Source organism: Gavia stellata, chromosome 8 (genome assembly GCF_030936135.1).
Source record: "Gavia stellata isolate bGavSte3 chromosome 8, bGavSte3.hap2, whole genome shotgun sequence".
Classification (NCBI taxonomy): domain Eukaryota; kingdom Metazoa; phylum Chordata; class Aves; order Gaviiformes; family Gaviidae; genus Gavia; species Gavia stellata.
The window spans coordinates 44511979-44531935 of NC_082601.1; the positions used below are offsets into that span (position 1 = coordinate 44511979).

The 19957-nt window shown below is 43.2% G+C and overlaps 1 protein-coding gene across 1 annotated transcript in view; it reads left to right on the plus strand.

The window, feature by feature from the left end:
- The window catches only part of ADARB1 (adenosine deaminase RNA specific B1), a 59815-nt gene that overhangs the window by 28212 nt on the left and 11646 nt on the right, over positions 1-19957 (plus strand). The window contains exons 4-7 of the mRNA XM_059820132.1: positions 7026-7140; positions 9815-9983; positions 10488-10636; positions 11246-11414. Coding sequence (XP_059676115.1) covers positions 7026-7140; positions 9815-9983; positions 10488-10636; positions 11246-11414 — 602 coding nt within the window. The remainder of the gene's footprint in view (positions 1-7025; positions 7141-9814; positions 9984-10487; positions 10637-11245; positions 11415-19957) is intronic.

Below are 19957 nucleotides of genomic sequence, written 5' to 3' on the forward strand. Positions count from 1 at the left end.
GGTATAATCTTATGGTCTGTAGAGGGGGTTATCAAGGTGCTGATCCCATGGTTTAATACATTTAAAACCAGTCTCTGCAAAGCAAGCTTATCTGCTTGCTTACAGCTTGGCTTTTTGTAAGGGGCGAAGCAATGTTGCCTGCCGTGAGGAAAATCTCTTTGCTGGGAAAACTGAGTTAAAGCCAGTAAGTCACTCAACATGTGCCTCAGAGTGGATGAAAATGCTCTGCTGAAAAAATCAGCCCTCGTGCATTTATTACCTCGGCAGCGAGTGTGTTAAAATAGAAGAGGTTGTCAGTCTTGCATTATAGGGACCTGCCTTTCCAAAACAAAGAAAATATTTTTACGGTTAGCTACGCTTTGTAAATTGATAGCCACCCTCACTTTACCTCCCAGCCCTCGAGGCAAGGGGGTGACCTGTATTCTGCAATAAGCCACAGGACGTAGGTAGCAAGGGCTCTAAAATATGTGTCCTTCAAGTATTATTCTTTTCCATGGAAGAAAACTGCATGTTTCAGCGTACTTAGATTAATATCATTAAAAAGTTTAAGTGCATGGCTTGTCATAGGTCTGCAGAGCTGGTAGGTGATGAGACCTGGAGAAGAATGTGAAAACAAAGGGTTCACACGTTTGTAGATGAAGCGTGGAAGTTGATGTGACCAGGTTTTTGAAAACCTGTTAGTGCAAAGTCCAAATCCGATTTCTGGGGCAAAGAGTATTATTGAGCACTCAGCTGCAGCAAGAGCCACGCTGGGCCAGGCAAAAGCTCCTTCTCACACATCATCCCGTCCCCGGTGCCACGTCCCTGCCAGCAGCCCCAGCACTGGGAAGCGGGAGGTTTGCAGGGAATGCGGGTGCTGGCTGAGGCTGTCTCCACCCGCAGAGCCGGTCCTGTCGCTGAGCAATGCCTTGGACATCTCAGGAGATGGGACAAGGACATCCTTGGACATCTAGTGGTGGACTTAGCAGGGTTAGATTTACGGTTGGACTTGATGGTCTTAGAGGTCTTTTCCAACCTAAATTATTCTGCTCTATTCTGTTCTGTTCTATCTCAGGAGATGGGACAAGGACATCCTTGCACATCTCGGGAGCAGCGGATGCTCTGATGGACTTCCCTATTTCTTCATTTTTGATCCCTTTACCACCCAGAGAGGTGTCTCCCAGACATCACTTGTCTTCTCTCCTTTTTTCTTTTCCCTTAGACACTCCCTGCTTCCCAAGGAAGGCCGTGAGGGCTCTCACACCTCTGGCAAAGGTGGGATGGTGCTGTCTCTAAAAGAAGTACTCAGATGAGTACCAAATGCCTTGGAAAAAAAAGGGCATATAGGTAGCAGTACTTCCCCAGTATGTGCTTCTAACTTTCAGCAGTTTGTGTCTCAAGGATTTTCTCAGCCTGAAATGGTGTCTTTCCATCTGAGAGTCCTTAATGGATTATTGTTTTCCCTTATGAAATTCAACCTTTTCTTGAACTTCGGTAATCTTTTAACTTCCAAAGCACCTTGTAGCAAGAAGTTCCACTGTTTAAGTATGTATTGCGGGAAAAGAGTCTCATCTTGTTTGTTTTGAACGTGCGGCATGCATCCTGCTGGGCCCTGGGGCGCTTGGTGATGTTCGGTGAAGCGTGCTGGTCCAGGCTGCCGGCGTCACCGATGGCAACGGTTTCCATCAGATGGTAGGAACCTGCTTGCTGGTGGAGGTATCATCTTCAGGCCACTGATGGCCTCTGTTAGGAAAACCTCCATATAAGCTTTATAATGCTATTTCCCAGATTTCCTCAAACTTAAAAAGATAGCTGATTAGTCAGGATACAAAGAAGTGGAAAGTAGAGAATTGGAATTGTAACTATTGAAGCTTAAAACCAGAGTTATTTAGATTAGTGAAAGGTGAACTATTGTGAGAGAAAGCAACCTGCGCTCGACAAATAAGCAGTGTAGCTGCGGATGAAATTAATTTTAAAAAATCCACTCGAGGAAATACTTTTAATCATTCACCTGATTGTGTAACAAATTCAGTTTATCCTGTATATTATTGTGGACAGACATTGAAACAAAATGTTAAGCAGAAGGAGTGGAGTGAGAACCAGTACTGCAATGGCTACTTTTACTTGAAGTGCTATGTTAATCCAGGTTCAACCTGGGGTGGGGGGAAACTATAAAAGAGGTATTCAAATATAGGAAAGATATACAAATTAATGATTAAAATGACCTGAGATCTGGGAAAGCTGCTTCTGCAGAGGTGCTGAAGTGCTCTAGGCAGTTTATTGCAATAGGCTGCTTAGTGTGTAGAGGAGAATGAGAATGTAACAGATTCAAACCTATCAAAAAGATAATAGTGAATGTGTTTATGGGAATTAATGAGTAATATGTTGGAATAATTGCTGTGGAATTGTCAGAAATGTAAAAGATACATTTGCATAAGCAGGGAGATAATCTACTGCCAGGTAGCAGTTCCTTTAAATAAATACAGGAAACTTTGGAGCACTGGAAAATAATTATCCTGTTTTATTAGCATAGATATGTTTGCACCTTCTCTGAATTGTGTGTGCTGGTCCCTGTCAGAGGAGAGATAATGGACCCTGATTTTACCTACTGTGGGCACTGCCGCTTCTCATCAGCTTGTGAAAGTTCACGTAAGCCCTAAACTGTGAAGGTAAGAAGAAGTAAAGCTGGGGGAAGACATTTGTGCTTGAGAAGGATCAGCGGAGATCCAAGGAGAGCACAAAAGATTGGGAGGTCTTGGGTCAGGTTCCCAGTGAGAGCCGGGTGCTGTCAGCCCACACAGCGCCCCTGTTCCCACTGCCTTTGGTTCCACCACGCGGGTGCTCACCAGCATTCATCTGGAGTGGTCTCTATGGCCTGCCAAGGTCCTCCTTCGGATCCAGGCAGACCTGAACTTCATCAGCTTCAGAATATTTTAAAACATGAATGGTCAGGGGGGTTCCGCTACAACACTGCTGCAAGATATGTATTAACCAAAATCAGTCTGTATGTTAGAAAAGAAGTGGACTCGCTGTAGCTTCATCAGAGAAAGGAACAACGCACTCAAAATAGCTTTGAGCTCACATGCCTTAACGAGCAAACTGTCAGCTATTTTAGGTCTTTCCTTTTTTGAATTACCCAACTTTGAATAATGATTGAATGCAGGAGTGTGGGTAGAGAAACTGTGTGTCAGATGTTAGGGCAGCCATTGGGAAGGTGAGACATGAGTTCAATTTCTATTCCAATTAATACTTATTTATATGAAGGGGAGTAGAGTCAGAAAGAGAAGGGAAGGATCACTACCCGGGCCGGGCAGTGGCCTGGGCTTGATGTGGAGACAGCTTCAAGTCCTTGGTTTTGAGACGGCGACAACAAGGGCATAATTTTAGACGAGTAAGTCTTGTTCCCAGCGCTGCAGTGGTCTGTTCATAGCCTGCCTTATTCCCATCTCTTCTGTGCTCTTAGTGACTCTTTACTATGTTAATGTAATAGACCACCTGGGAGAAAAGGATAATTGTTCTAATTTATCGGGTGAGTATTCTTATAAAAGAGCAAAACCTTAGTAACTAAATCTGTAGGCATTTAATAGTGTTTATTCCTCACCACCCACCTGTTGTCACACAACTTGAGTATCAAATAGAATACAAAAATCTTCAATATATATGCCTGTTTTCTGGCAGTGATTTTTCCCCCCTCTCCCCTACAGTTCCTCGTGTATTGTTTGCATCTCTAGCGGTCATTTTGTCTCGCTTGAGTTCTGCTTAGTCCTTCTTATCGGTCCTCCGCAGTGTCTGGCTTCGTGTTCATTCAAGCGTTTTTAGGTTTCCTTGCCAGCAGCTTAGTTCCACGCTGTTTGAGATGCAGCCCCATCCCATCCTTCTGTGCCAGCTTACATCTTCCCAGAGGGACTCACCATATTCTCAATTGTATACCAACACCACAGTTTCTTCTGCTTTGCTTATTATGTGAAAAAAATAATCTTTTTGGAAAAAGCTAATATGTCCACCCTGTATGCAAGCATCCTACCCAATGGCGGGTCAAGTAGCCTTTTTGTCAGCAGTATTGGCAGGTAAGTTGGCCATGGGTTTCTTCCCAGAAATGCTTGGCAGTTTCAGTTGCCACCTCTTGACGAGAACCTCCTCAAGCCAGCCCTGATTCCCCCAGGGACTGGGCGATCGCGTGCCTCTGTAGATCAGCCTCTGTTTGGCCGGGTAGATTGAGGATCTGTGTAGCGAGTTGTCCATGTTCAGTGATCCTTGAAGAGGAGTTCTTCTATGTTCACCCTTGGCAACTGGTCAGTTTTGGTGCAGCATTTTGGAATCACTATTTCTGGTATGTGCTGAACTTTGTGTTTTTGTGTAGCTCAGCATTGGAGAAGACTCCTCCAGTTACCAGTCATCACGCTCACTTTTTTTTGGAGAAGGGGTGACCCATATTGTTTATTACCTGGATGGCAAGCCTTTCTGGCAGGCTTTGAAGCTTCTCTGAAGCATGTATTCTTTTTGTGGATCAGGTCCATCCCTATTTGGAAAAGTTTGTTTCACTAGTATATTCCATTTCACTAGTATATTCCATCATAATGTCATTCAGCATGATTTTACATTGCTTTGCAGCTTGTCAACTGTCAACTGTGTTCTCCTGTCCAGCATGTCATGATGTAAGGTAGAGCAGAAGAATATATGTTACAAAAATGAGAGCATAAAACGTGCAGCTGGGAAGCAGCATCCATAATTATTCAGTGGGGCTGTGGATAAAACACTGGAATGGGGACTCTGTTTCTCGTCCCTGCAGTCATCTGTCTATGTGGCTGCAGGGGGGTTAATCATTTAAGCCTTTTGTGTATTAATTTTCTGTTTCTAAAGCCAGGGTGATAATAAAACTGTCGCTCATTATTTTGCTTTTGTGTATTTACCGTACAGTTCAGCTCTCTGCGTTGGGGAAGTACTAGCACAATTAAATGTAGATTTTGTGCTGCGTGGTCACGGTGCTGTCAGAGCACAGATTGTAACACAATTTTGGGTCCTGTAGCAAAAAGACCTTGTTTGAGAATCAGTGCCTGCCCGGACATGTTTGTAGTCTCTGAGCAAAACTGTGTTCTTGAAAAATTTCTCAATCTGTTGATGAGAGTTTCTGAGTTGCAGTCCGTTCAAATGCGTCGAGAAAATTTGTATTTGCAATGTCGAGAGTCTTCTGGCTCTACAAGTAGTGCAGTTGCAAAACATTGACCAAAGCTTGGTGCAGATGTGACCCTAGTCACCACTGACTGCTGGTCGCTGTCTCCAGTCAGATATCTGGGAAAAGCTGTGAAACTCTGAAATCACGACACATGAGCTTTAATTATTGCTGCCTTGGCTGCTAAAGCTTTTCCAGAAGGAAGTTAACATTGAGAGCTCCTCCACGTTATTTCTAGGCTGTCGGTTCTCATGAGCATTGTTAAGAAAATGGTGGTGAATCAGGCTGGCAGTCTTCAAACCCTCCTTTTCCTTCTTTTCTTTCGACCCTGGTAGCCTGTTTTTAGAACTGATTGTGTTCAAGACTTTGTACCGTTTCAAGTGGGTGCCCCCAAGCTCCATATACTGCTGTCCATCAGCCCTGTTGATTTGCCTTGGGCCTTCTGGAGGGGTGAAGGTGGTGAGCTTCTTCCATTGCTGAGAGCCCAAAGACAGTTTGTAAGCAGAAGACTCTCAGCCACAAGCATCCTTTTGGGCTTGACGTAGTGGCTTACATGTGTGTTTAGCACCACGTTGGATGCTCTTGGGTATCTAAGACACCTGCATGGCGCTGGCAGGTATGACACAGGACCTGTGTCCTTCTGGTGTGTCAACATGTGGGCTATGTGGTTACCCCACAACATCTCAGATACTGCTGGGTGCCAACACATGGACAACCGGACCAAGCTCTTTACGCCTGGCACTCTGAAATAGGGACTTGAGCTCCCTCCCTGGCTGTCTACTCCTCACTGGCTGCTGGTCCTGGTGCTGGTGGAAGATGGGTGGGGATGGGCTGCCCTGTCTCTCCTGCCAGCCTGGGGACAGCTTATCACGCCGTCTAGCATGTAACTTGCCTTTCTCAGCCGCTCCCTTGGGAACAACCAGCTGTGCTAGCGATGCTGTTGCATAGATTGCCCTGGTTTTCAGTTTCTTTTCAGGTGCAAATTCAAGAATTTGATCTTGACTCATCTCTTCCAGCTGTTACGGTTCCAGCTGCCTTAAAAACAGCAGGTGAGATTAGCTGCAGTGTTGAACTGAACCGTCATTCATCAAGAGCAGGACTGGTATTTTAAAGTTTTCCTTAATACTAGAAGTTAGCCTCCCTTACAGTCTGACCAACGTTGCTTGCTAACCCTGCTGGCAAGATACAACAAGGCTGTGACTGCTGTTGTTGAAGTTTTCCTGAGGGTGAAGGAGATAAATCCTTCCCAATTTTGAGATAGCTTATTTTGGGTTATACATTGACATTTTCTATTCCTAAATTTGTATATGTATTGTAAAAATAAGTCATAGAAAGTGTTTAATCAGTGTTGAAAACAGATTCGTTCTTATTTGTGTAATAGCTAGATAATGAAGTCAATTGTAATAAAAGGTTTACATGTTGGTTTGAGGAGCCTGGGTTTTGCACTTCAATCTTCTTGTCAGGTCCAATGTTGAGGATACTGAAATGATGTGTTTTGAGGTTTGAGCATTAAAGTATCGACTTATCTGTCTATCCAGTTGTTCTCCTATGCCTCAAATGTTCATAACGATCCTGAGCATTAGGTGCTTTGATGCTTGGCTTAGGGCTGTCTGACCCTGTTTTAACAGACGTGGTGCACACAGAGCTCTGCTGCCACTTGTAAAGAGCTGCGAGTGCTCAGTATGCCTGAAAATTGGACCCAGCCACCTCCTTGACATACTGCTGATGCCTCGATGTCCAGTTTTAAAGTGAACAATAAAAACTCGTTTAATTTATTGTGTCAAATCATGTAAAAGTGCCTTTATAACCTAACGCTGCGGTAATTTTTAAATTATTTGTTTAATTTTCTAATGTGCATTTCCGTCTGATCCTACAGGTTTTAGCTGATGCTGTTGCACGCTTGGTTGTAGATAAATTCAGTGATTTGACAGAAAATTTCACATCTCCACATGCACGTAGAAAAGTCCTTGCTGGAATTGTCATGACAACAGGTAAATAAAAAAAAAAAAGTACTATTTTAACTGCTTAAATACGAGAGCTCTGTTTGCATTCTAGGAAACTATCTTTTTTCGGTCAACCAGTATTGAAATAGATTTTTACTGTTTAATCTTCAAGGTGCTCTAAATATAGCAATTAAATGTCGGCTAAAGATAATTACAGGAAAATTAGACCTGCAAATACTTCTGTTTCCACAGAGTTCCTGCCTTCTGTCTGATTGAGACCTCTGAGATAACTCATGGTCTACGAAATACATGTACCTTTTAAAAAGAATTGTGCAACTTTTTGAAAGTAAATCTAAAATAAATTTCACCGTATCAGTCACACAGATGGCCTTCTTGGTTTTTGGCATATTATGTAAGAAATTATGCTCGCTTTCCAAGTTTTTAAGGTTTTGCACTTTGTTAGAGTTATTCTTGCTATATTTTATTCTTAGTGCTTTGTGTCTCAGTCATTTAGTAAAAATATCTGAAGAAAGCAGCTTATGTTTTGGCAGCTGACACTGGTGTGCGTCTACAAGCAGCGGTAATGTCGTGGTTCTCTGATTGCTGGCACGAGATCCGTGCTCTGCCAGATCACCCAGACCAGTGAAGTTCTGCCCTAAGCTGATCCGCGACCCCGCTGCTGCTGAATTTTCCTCAGGCTAAGATTTATCTTCATCTTCAATCCATCTGAACCCTTGATGGGACATTCATTTTGGGCCTGTCATGAAATGTCCCCAGTTCGTTGGACGAGTCAGATGGATATCGGTGATAGATGTACAGCCTTCCCTTGGTGATTTGGGCAACGCCAGCCCTTTCCTTCTGCGGGGATGTTTGTAGGGGCCTCCTCCACAGAGCAGAGAGGTCTGAGGGTGCTGGTTAGGGTAGATGGTAACTGCATGCTCTAGGGACAGGGGACTGTGACAAGGGGACGATGTGGCCCAAACTGTCACAAGACATCCGTGGTGGGCTGACCCTGGCCGGCAGTCAAACACCCACCCAGCTTCTCCCTCGCTTCTCTCTCCTGGGGCATGGGGAGAAAATGGAAGGAGAGCGAGAAGACTCGTGGGTAGACAAACGCCGTAACCTCAAACGTCCTCTTTTCCTTTCCCTGAGCTCTCATTGCTGAGCACAATGAGGGATATCCCTTGGTCACTGTCGCTCAGCTGTCCCGGCTGTGTCCCTCCCCGTCTCTCGCCCACTCCCAGCACACTGGCCTTTGGGAGGTTGGGAGAGAAAGCCTTGACGCTCCTCAAGCGCTGCTCAGCAACAGCCAAAACATTTGTGTGGTACCAACACCGTATGAGCCCCAAAGGCAAAGCACTGTGAGGAACATGCTGTAGTTTTATTTAATATATTGGGTGATATTTAACAAGTTTTTATTGTAATTACAGTCCTGTATCCACAATTCCTAGAAGAGCCATGTGACCAAAGAATTAAGACTTAATTAACATGTGAATGCATTTTGATTAATTGAAGAAATAGCTTTACACAGAATTAGAAACCATCTTTGCATGGATATGTGTCTGGGGAACCCCTGGAATTAGGTGACCCCATTGCACAGCCTGGTGTTGTAGAGAGAAGGAAGCAGCTCCCTGCTTCTCCTCTGTGGTCGTCTCCTCCAGCCCTGTCTGGCAGGAGGGGCCAGTTGGGCTCAGGTTCATTTTTTTAAGGCCGTATATTTCATCAGGAGTGAGAACTCATGTCTCAATCACCTTTTTAATTACTCAAATATCAATCCCCTTGCAAATTACTAGTTACACCCCTTCTATCGGCGCTGCCGTCGTACAGCCAGGTGGTTATGGGAGGATCCTCAACTTTAGGTGCTTGGGGTGCATTGAAAGTGGTTTTCCTGCTTTTCCATTCCACAGTAACTATTCTGTGGGAGGAAGACAGCAGAAGGCATTTGGTAGGGCTTGGCCGCTATCTGCCTCTGCTGGTGAGGCCTCGAGAGCTTCAGAGGAATTAGTGGGGCTTGTTGGGACTCTTTCTGCTGAGTGTTTTGCTAGAGGCATGTAACATTTTGACCTGTCTTTCTGAATTCTTCATGCAGCTGACATTTTTTTGTGTGTGTGTGATAAAGACAGGTCTCTGTGTAGAAAACCCCCAAAATAGTTTTTTAATTCTATTGTACGGAATGGTTTAATACCAAGAACTACACTTCTAGAAGCATTATACTGCTCATAAGCTTTACGGTGGTTTAAGCATTTAAACTTCTTCATTCCCTAGTCTTACCTTTCCTGTTGTTGGCTTAATATCCTTCCATAACGTGCTGCTGTTTTAATAAATCAGTGCCTTTCAGATTTTTAAAGTCACTCTGAGTATCTGCATAGGTGGCCAGAAGGTATGTGCTGGAAGCTAGCTGGCTGCCTGGGGCTCAGGAAAAAAGCACCGTCTTTAGAGCTCAGCCTTTAACAACTCTTCCTGGAGCAGCAATTGTTCCCTGCAGGTTTTCAATTTCTAACTTGTCTGAACTCCAACATGAAGAACTCACAAGAACCATAGACCGTACTGGTACAGGGAGGGTATGGCTGAGTGAAGCTTTTGCTTTAAAGAAGAAAAAACTTTTTTTTTTTAAAAGAAGCAAACAAAAAAAAAAAGGACCCTTGTTTGGGTTCAGCAAAGATCACTTGTTAGATTATTTGTGATTTTAATTGCATCTTCTTCCTGAAATTTTGTTTTGCAGGTACAGATGTGAAAGATGCCCTGGTAATAAGTGTTTCTACAGGAACAAAATGCATCAATGGTGAATACATGAGTGATCGTGGTCTTGCATTAAATGATTGCCACGCGGAAATTATATCGCGCCGGTGCCTGCTTAAATTTCTGTATACACAACTTGAGCTTTATCTAAGGTAAGCTGGAGGGAAAAGGAAGATGAGCTGATCACACGGAGCTGAAAAGGTGTCTGTGTAAAACATCTATCTTAATTATTTCAATGTGAAACGCTTGTCCTGTTGCATTAGGATGTTTAATTTAGAACTCAGGCCCTTTGCCCTAAAGTTTGACTTTAACAAAACGTGTATTCAGTTAGGTGTCAATCATGAGAGGGGAGGACAGAAAAAATAATTGGGAATCATTTTGTAAACTGTAAACATGTAAATCAAAATAATCTCAAGTGGGCTAAAGGGTGCTGATGCTTCATTTGCTGGTAAGTGCCTGAAGGCTTTTGACATCTGGGGATGTCAAGGGCTCTCTATTTCTTGTCTTTAATTTTCTTAACTGTAATAACTGTTAGATTTATACTATAAAATTTCCAGACATCCTGTGTTTGGTTTTAATGCCTATTAAGACTGCCCAGCTTATGGCTATTTACATGGTAATGTCAGTTTTCACTCTAGCTTTATTCTCTGTTTCAGCAATAAAGAAGATCAACAAAAATCCATTTTTATCAAATCGGAGCGAGGCGGGTTTAAGCTGAAGGAGAATGTGCAGTTTCATCTCTATATCAGCACATCTCCCTGTGGCGACGCTAGGATTTTCTCACCACATGAAGCAGCACAAGAGGGTACGACAGCAGTCCTCCTCAAGCAAGGGAGTTTAAAGTATTCTTTCAGCACGTACAAGTGGCACAGTTCAAATTTAGGTGTCTTCTTTCCTTTTAGTGTAGATGTGTGTTAGACAAAGATCTCTTCAAAAAAAGTCCGAGCTGTTCTTCCTGTGTGGTAGAAGTTAAGTATAGACTGATCCACCATGTGGTCTTGAAGAGGCTGAATGCCAGCTGAGATAAGCCAGTGGGTCAGCAAGTATTTGTACAGAACTAACCGAACCGTTTTGCTGTTTCCATCTTTTAACGGTGGTTGCCTGCCTCCCCCTTTCTTGATACGTCCATTAACTTAATTCTAACGCTGTAATGCGTAGAACAGAATTGAAGAGCTACCTGCTGTGTGCTGCTCCTTTGTGGAAAGCCTAGTTTAATTGCAAGTGTGTTTTAGAAGACAGTATTTGTGAGAGACGCCTGATGCTGTAGCTAGTTTGCAAGGAGCAATAGAGGTTGTTATACAAGCCAGCAGTTACACAGGCAAATACCTTTCATTGACTCTTCTTGCTGTAATGCTATCTGTACAACACTTTGAGAATGTTTCTCAGCTGATTGTAAGTGATTTTTGTCATTTAGATCAAGGGGACAGGCATCCAAACCGCAAAGCGAGAGGACAGCTACGGACAAAAATAGAATCTGGGGAAGGGACTATCCCCGTGCGCTCTACCACCACTATCCAGACGTGGGATGGCGTATTGCAAGGAGAAAGGCTACTTACCATGTCCTGCAGTGACAAGATAGCGAGGTGAGATATCCAGCGATTGGTTTCTTTGCTCTTGCTTTTTATTGCTGAACAAGAAAGGAGGCTTGCATGATACCTGCAGTGAACGTGCAGGTTATTGATTGGCTTATTTCACTGCTTAGACGTAGCGTGGGGGTGACTGTAGCTCCGGTGATAAAGCTCTGATTCCTCACCTGCAGTTGGTGTCAGACCTTCTGCTGGCTTCAGAGGCAAGGTGAAATCATTATCTATCATTCCAGCCACGTCAAGTCATGACAGCTTTGTTCTGTATTTATATCCCTGGGAAATAGCAGAGGAACGCTTTTTTTCCCCCCTAAAGGAGTATAGCATTAGCAAAACAGTGCAATAAATATATCGCATCAGTTACACTTGGATAACTTTCTCTGATGATACACATCCTTGCCCCATCACTGGAAGTGTTCAAAGTCAGATCGGACGGGACTTTGAGCAACCTCATCCTAGTGAAAGGTGTCCCGGCCCATGGCAGGGAGGTTGGACTAGATGATCTTTAAAGGTCCCTTCCAACCCAAACCGGTCTGTGATTCTTTGATGTCAAAGATACATGTATGTTCCATGGATAGATTTAGATTTGTATTATTTTATACAGGGAAAAAGTGTTCCAGTTAAAAAAATCTTAATTGAGAGGCACTTTCAATTTTTAACTTTAAAATTATGTTAATTTTAGTTTAAATGTTTTTACTGTAATTAAATGTTTTGTTTCCAATACTAGTGCTTTTATTTCTATTTCATCCAATTCCTTCTTTGTTGTCCTTTTTGACAAAGATTGAAAGATTTTTTTTGTTCAAAATTGTAAATGGACAAGTGATTACCCCCCAAAAAGATTTAGCAGCAGTATCAGAAATAAAGGAGAGTTGCAACATAATTATTTGAAATTAGTCTGTGTGTTTGCAGCCTCTGTGTTCTTGCAAAATAGATGAGAAATGCCAAGTTTTTCAGCTGATGATACTTTAATGATTTTTTAATTAAAATAGCTCTGCTGTTTTGTCAAGTCACAGTTAGTCTGAGTCAAAATTTAAGTGTATTAAGTTGGAACTATTCTTGTGAACTGCGTATGCCAAATCAAACATGCAGGAGGAAGGTTATATAATTGCTTTGTTCCTCTAGTCTTGTCTCAAGTAATCAGCATCTACCATCTACCGAAGGAAGACGTTTTACTTCCATTTAAATACCCCTAACATAAATGGATAGGGCCTTTCAGAAGCTAGGACAGCGGGCTGTTGAAAGGTAATTCTACAAAAATGCCATTGCCGTTTCTTTTATAATATTTCCAGTAAAATTCACCAAATAAATTCCTCAGCTTCACGCCAGGGACTTCTCCCAACCACCTGACATGGTAATCGTGTCACATTCATTTGACTTCTTTTATCACGTCGTCATTGCTGTTAGTGCAAATAAAAAAAAAAAATGAAGAGAGTTGTTGAGCTAGAACACATTTGACTATTTTGTTGATTTTGTGTGATGCAGAACAGAATCCATCTCTCGCTTGCGTAGCTAGCTGTCACCTCTCCTTGGGGCTAATGGGAATAATTTTGTTTCTGCCAGTGAAGGAAGCAAATAGAACCCCTTGACACAGAACAAAGACTGTATGACGGGTAAGGAGGCCCAAATTTTCATATTCTTTTTTTTTCTTTTCTTTTTTTTTTTCCTACATTTCCCTGACAGTTATGACCGTGTTTTGTCCATTTACGTTTGAAAGAATGCATTGCTCTGTAGTGTCCAGCAGTCAGTCCTCCAGTATTCCTGAGCACTGTGAATTTCCACGGAGCTTTCTCAAAGGTTCATAGTCCCAGCCTGGAAAAGACATGGATAAATTTGGGGTGCAGGATTGCACAGGCAGGAAAACTTGTATCTGAACAACCTCATCTGTGTGGATTATATGTATAATCCAAGCTGTTATGTCCAGCCTCTGAGCACTTTGTTGCAGTGTGCTGTCTAGCACCCTCCTGAGCCTGGTAGGAACATCCAAGAGGAATTGTGAGGAACATGGAAAGGCCATGAGTATAATCCCATTTGGGTCAGGAGCATTAGAACAGGATTATCCTAGTGTGTTAGTGCCTGGTGGCACTGCTGTATGGTGTTGGGGTGGTTTCTGTGACCAGAGTAACCGTTTTGGGACATTAATATACATGCATTTGTTTTAAATGTATCCTAATCTTGTTCCATGATACTGTATTATGTCTATTTTTGTCAGTCTCCTTTTGATGTGTTTTTCTGCCCACATTCATTTTAAGTTTTTTGGCTTCAAATAATTAGTTAACTTCTCATGAAACATTCCAGCTGTAGCTAATGTCTTGCTGAGAAGAGCGCAATTTTTTTTCATCCTGTTTCATTGCTAGGAAGGCTGTAGGAATTGAGAAGTGCTTTACCATTAGGTGGAGTTATTAAAGGGGAAGTCATTGGTGCTCTTCTACTCTAAAGAAGGGAAAATATTATTTCTGATAATCTTTCGTGTGAAAGAACATCACGTCCTGTGCACTGGCCTCGTTTTGTGCTTATTCAGAGTGGGAAATCCGAATGGATGTTTGTAACTCAGTCTTTCTCTTTATTTCCTGAATGGCTTTGTCTTCCTGACCCCATCACCTAGTTTTCTGGGACTGGTGAAGATGCACAAACACATCTTAAAATCCTAGGCGTGCTCACTGAAGGCTGCATGTTCTGCAGCTATGTCCATGCCTATCCAGCTGTCTTTGAGTTTGAGAGCTATTTCTAAGTGGCAAGCTCCATGGGAGAGCCAGTGTGATTTCTGAACAGCAATAGCAAGAGCAGTTCTTCTCACCAGTTCTTAACCCAAGTGACAGTGGCCAATGTGCATGTATTCACTTCAATATGTGGTGTCTGTGTGACGTCTAGGTAAAAAACCTGGGGGAAAATGGTATGAAATCACTACCCAAGGTGTAGCATCTAAATAACAAGGTGTAGCATCATGTAACCTCTCAAACCAAGGCTCTTGGTTTGAGAGTCTTGACCTGAGTCTTGACCAAGGCTCACCGGTATGCAGCAAATCCAGGCAACGCCAGAAAAGCTGGGACATCTCAGAGCTGTGTGGTTGCCAGCCTAGGTACAGCTACAAGGGAAAACAGATCCTCTTGTATGTAATTGCAAATCTGACCTCAGGATAAAGAAAAAGATGTTTGCGAGAAGTGCTGCTGTCAAAGACCGTGGACTTCTTGCACATACTGATAGATAGGGTGGGCGGCTGACCGAGCCACTTGATGTAAAAGAAGCTCTGACTCCACTCTATGTAAAGATGTTGCTGCCCATTTATGCTGTGGCTCAGGAAAGACATGGGCTGCTCGTAGAGATTCAGTTAATCGCTTAAGGAAACAAAGAGAAATCAGATTCAAAATCAAAAAAGAAACCAGACTGCAGTTAGCTGAATGAAGGCAGCTCTGCCCGTTTGTTCTGCCAGGTGATGAGAGTAAAGCCCAGCTAGATGGGTGGCCACAGCAAGCAGATCATGACCTGCCCAGCGTGGCTCTGAGTTGAAGTTGAGCAGCAGAAGTGTCCCTGCACATCAATGATGAACCACAGCGACCGTGGTTGCAAAGACAGACAAATGCTTGTCACCGAGCTACAGAGATGAAGGCTTCCACAGGGCTCTGCAAGTATCCCTGGGGCTGCTGCTGGCCTCAAACTTGGCAGGGCGACGACAGCAGTCTTGGAAACCAGAAATATGCAGGAAAACCCACGGGCGCAGCTACTGCAAACACGAGCGCCTTCTGTTCAGAGCTAGTGGCAGCCCCTGGGTCTGTGGCTTCCAACGTCTTCATGGTAAGAAGCAAGTTGCCCCACATCTTGGATGCATAGTGGTCGTGGGGAGCTCTTGGTTCGCGTTGCAATTCAAAAGACCTTGAAATCTTGTTGGTGTTGCAGTAAGCTGAGCCTGCTTTTTGGGATTGCTCCCTGAGACAGCTGCCTTCTGAGCTGTACGCCTCTGTCACGGAGGAGGGCAGGACATGCATGTGAGGAGACAAAATGCTTTCTGGGGATAGTCTGACATCTTCTTACACGCTGACACCTTCTCTCCCTTGCCATCGGTTGCAAGTAAAAGCTTGTCATAAACAAAATGCCTACTAAATAATTTTCCTTTCTTCATAGTCATTGCATTTATAAATTATATTAATAAGAGCAGTTCTTTGAATTGTAAACACTTGTTTTTATTGGGCTTTGCAGTCTATCATAAGTATCACTTCATTTTTTCAACAGTAAACTCTCGTTTTGGTAGTTGCAGGAAACTCTATTCATTTTCCTGCGATGAATTCTGACACCGGTTCCACGGGCACACCATTGTAAACGCAACACGTAGTGACTCGCCTCTTCCATACAATAATTATTGAGAGTGGTACTAAGATGTTTGATGTCAACATCAAGCTTTATTGCTTACTGCTGTTAGACTTACCTCATTTCTATGTTGTCCCTAAAATAGTGCAAATAACAGGATTTTAATGCAGTTTGGGTTTGGAAAGTTCAGAGAAGAGTTTTTACCTGAAGCGTGTATTTTCAATCTGGTTTTTTTTGGCAAGAGATGCACTAGCACACTCTGTGAAAGTGGTGCTGCAGAGTTAAATTTTACTTACCTTTTTATGTATCAAGAGTTGTGAAATCAGCTGTATGTCATGAAGATATCAATAGATCTTTTAGGAATCCCCTGTAGATACCCTTGCCTTAGAGCACATGGTAGTCTAAAGCAGAAATGTGACAACACAGCAAGGAAGAGAGGACTCCTCTTGATTTGGTGTTGGTCCCTGGTTTCTCTCCCCTCTTTTTTTAATGTAGTGTGACTGAGAACAGCAGAAAGGTTGAGGAAGTGCATCCATCCTCCAGGTTGTTATCAATAGGATCTAAATGGTGAATATAGAATAAGGGAACCAGTGAGTATGATAAATTTGTGAAATTCGGATGTCCCCAATGCAGTGCTCGTCTGTAAAACCTCAGGTGAGCACACTACACAGAGAGTATCCTCTCTGTAAATAGTCAGAAGCTGAACACGATTCACGTGCACAGATCTGCAAAGGCCATTGTTGGGGTCTAGTCTGTAAAGGTGGTGAGATGTAGTGGTCTGAAAGAGCATTTCTCTGGATGCTTGAGCACAAGATTACTTCATAGACGACGTAGAGGACATGGCAAAATGTTGGTGACAGGGAAAATTTGGTCTTTTGGTCTCACTGCAGCTAAGCATGCATGGGGAACTGTGAACTGTAGAGCAAAGTGGGGATTTAAGGCACCCCAGGCTATACTCCCAGGGAGACACCTCAGCAGCATTTCTGAACTGAAGTAGTTTTTGGTTCGCACCTGCCTTTTTTCAGATGGCTGAATTTTTCATGCTAAACAAAAATACTCAATGGAAAGCGAAGTTTTTGTACAAGAAAAAGATTTTGTCAAAAAAGATGATCTGCTGGTACAACTTTGATGGAAATTTCTCCAAATAATAAACGTGATACCAGAGAGAGAGTATGTAATTATGCGTTATTTCTTCCTCATAGCAAACAGTGAATATATGAAATAATAAGGAGTTTAGAGAGGAATAATAAGAGGTTACTAAAAGGATACATGTTATATTTAGGTCAGACCAGATGTAATTTGTTGCTTCTCACACAGTTTGCTCCATCTTGCATCATTTTCCTCAGCAGAGTGGCCCCGCTGAAATCAATAAGACTATTTGCAGGAAAAAGGATCATTTGTCCCGTGCCTATTTCCTTTCTAAAAGCAAGCTAACATTCAGCTGGACTTGGGAGTGTGCTTTCAGTGGTGTATTCGCTGATGGAGAAAAGGTTTTAGGAGACTGCCAGTACCCATGCCCAGGTGCTGCATCCCTCCTGCACGCTGTGTCTCCCTGCCTCTCGGCGGTGGTCCCGCAGTTTTTCATGGAGCTGTGCTGTAAACCCGACTGGATAAACTGCCTTTTCAAAATACAAGGCCAGGGGTTTGGGTTTTTTTTAAAAAACTTGAATCATGGCACTGAAATGACTTTACGGAGAGCTGTACAAGCAATAAAATTAGCAGGTCGAGGAGGCCTCAAGTTGCGTCAGGGGAGGTTCAGGCTGGATATTAGGAAAAATTTCTTTGCTGAGAGAGTGGTGAAACACTGGAATAAGCTGCCCAGGGAGGTGGTGGAGTCACCATCACTGGAGCTGTTCAAGGAACGTGTGGACGTGGCACTGCGGGACATGGTTTAGTGGGCATGGTGGGGTTGGGTTGATGGTTGGACTTGATGATCTTACAGGTCTTTTCCAACCTTAGTGATTCTGTGAGGATCAAGGTGGTGATAGGCAGAGTCTTTTTCAGGCAGGCTTGGCGCTGGGGAAATGTTAGGGTGCAACTTCGCACTTTACAGCCGCAGCAGATTACAGCATCCTTGTACTGTCGTCCTCCTTATGTTTTTTAACTGTTTGGAGCTGCTTAATGGTCAGATAGTCAGATGAAGTTGTAATTTCTTTTTCCTTGTCCCAGAAAAGCAGCAGTAGCTCATACATGTAGTGATGGGAACACTGAACCTGCTAATCCAGCTGCCGTTGTGGTCTGTCGGGCCATTGCGGTGTGTTGGCTGGCCTGTCCGAGGAAAAAGGAGAGCTGCGGTTTTGATCTGCAGCTTTTGTTTCCCTGCTCATGCTTAAGTACTTTTCTAATTATTGCTAGAAGGGCTTTAGAAATGTTGCCTCGTCAAACATGGTAGGGCTTAAACATCACCTCAGTGAGCCCCTGGTAGAGAGTGAACCAAACGGCTTGGTGACTCTGAATGTTCTTCTGTCTCACAAAAGGCAGCGGAAAAGTGAAAAGCCAGTTCAGGATGAGTAAATACGCCTTTGTTTGAACTTTCTGGCATCACATCAGGTTGCTTTTCCTTGCGCTGTGCATCACTTGCAGAACTGCAGAGTTGAAGCTGAAAAAGTATTGCATGTTGCTGAACACGCGGCTGGCGTTCGGCCGCAGGTATTCCCATCTGCACCAGTGCCCCAGCTTCCCTGGCATTAGATGGCCGACACATTGATGGAGAGCAGCCCAACAACCATGGTCATACTCGCCTGCTGAGTAAATCATCATTAACTGATATGAGATCTAGACCCCCAGCTCAAATCAAGGCACCTGTATGTAAGTTTTGGCAGCCTGGACCTAAATGCTGTAGCTCGTGCTTTATAGCAATATAAAAGCTTGTATTTTAAATGCCAGTTTTATTTTGCAGTTTTATAAAGGTTGTAAAAGAAAGTTCATGTAGTAACTTAAAACCAGAACACTCCGAATGTGTAAAATACTGTCGTAAGAGGCATTAGTTTTCTGCTCAGCTAAGACAAATGTCTCAGATTTTTCCAGTGAGAAGTTTTACGTTGGAGGGTGTCTCCCTGCCCCCTGAGGTGGTCTTTGCCTTTGGCAAATCTCTTGTCTACGCGATTTCAGTATCGCCATTGACGTGATGCAGCATTCCTGTATTCTGCTTACGCTCATGCTTATTGCTTTTCTCTGTGGCAAATGTGGTGCCATTTTCCTGCTTTAATGGTGAGAAAAGCCACTGCATGAGTCCAGTCTGCTCTGTGATCTGCCTAGTTAAGACTGGACCTGAGATCAGGTCATTTGACGTGGGAGCTCTGCATCTGTTCCCATGGCCGGCGCAGGATAGATTTAAACTGCTGAATTAGCAATGGGAAAGTTGTCTTCCGTTATCACTTTCTTGAGCCATCAAATGCTCCTAAATGAGTACTGTGCCGCAGCCAGGGTCTGTGTCCGCTCTGCTGCAGTGTGGAAGGGTTAATTTCCGTATTATAAACTACAGCCAAGCCTTGGAAAGTTTGTAAGCTAGATTTAAGTCACTTCAGTTCCTTAACTCTTTTCTGATACTATTTTTAGTGTGAATAAAAAATCCTTTGCTTAACTGTTTCACTAGAAAGGCAACACGGACTTTAATAAAGTTTTCTGTAAGAAATGTTGCGCTTTCTGCTCTGCACCTCACGGTTTGTAGTAAAATACAGAATTTGGCCCATTAACTTCAAAAGAAGTTATGGTTTCAGTAAACGTTTGGCAGCATTTGTTGGCATGCATTCGGACAATTCATGCGTGTAAACTGGAAGGACGAGGCAATTTTAGCATTTTGGGAGGCAATGGCTGTGGCCTTTCAAAAACTGATGCGTGGTATTGGTGTAGCTTCTTCTCGGTTTATATCTATAAAGGTTGTTTTTAGTGTATGTGCTAAGGGAAGTGAGAAATTACTGTTTGGCAGAAAGAAGTACAGTATAAAAAAGGAGCAACAGGAAAGTCTCCGTGCAGTCCTTCCTTTTGACTCTGTTGCAATCTGCAAAACTTCGTTTGGGTTTCATGTTTATCTCTGCGTTGCTGCCAGTTTCTGATACAAGTATACGTTTCTATAGAGAAGTGTATATTCTTTTATTACAACAATTGAAATTTAAAGCTAGTTTTATAAACCTAACCACCGTCCAACCCTGCCTAATCAATATTGAGAGCGTGAGGCTTTGGTTGTATGAATGGTTTCTGCAAACCTTGCCCTTGCAGCAAGCCAGCTGCTCTGAATCCAGCGC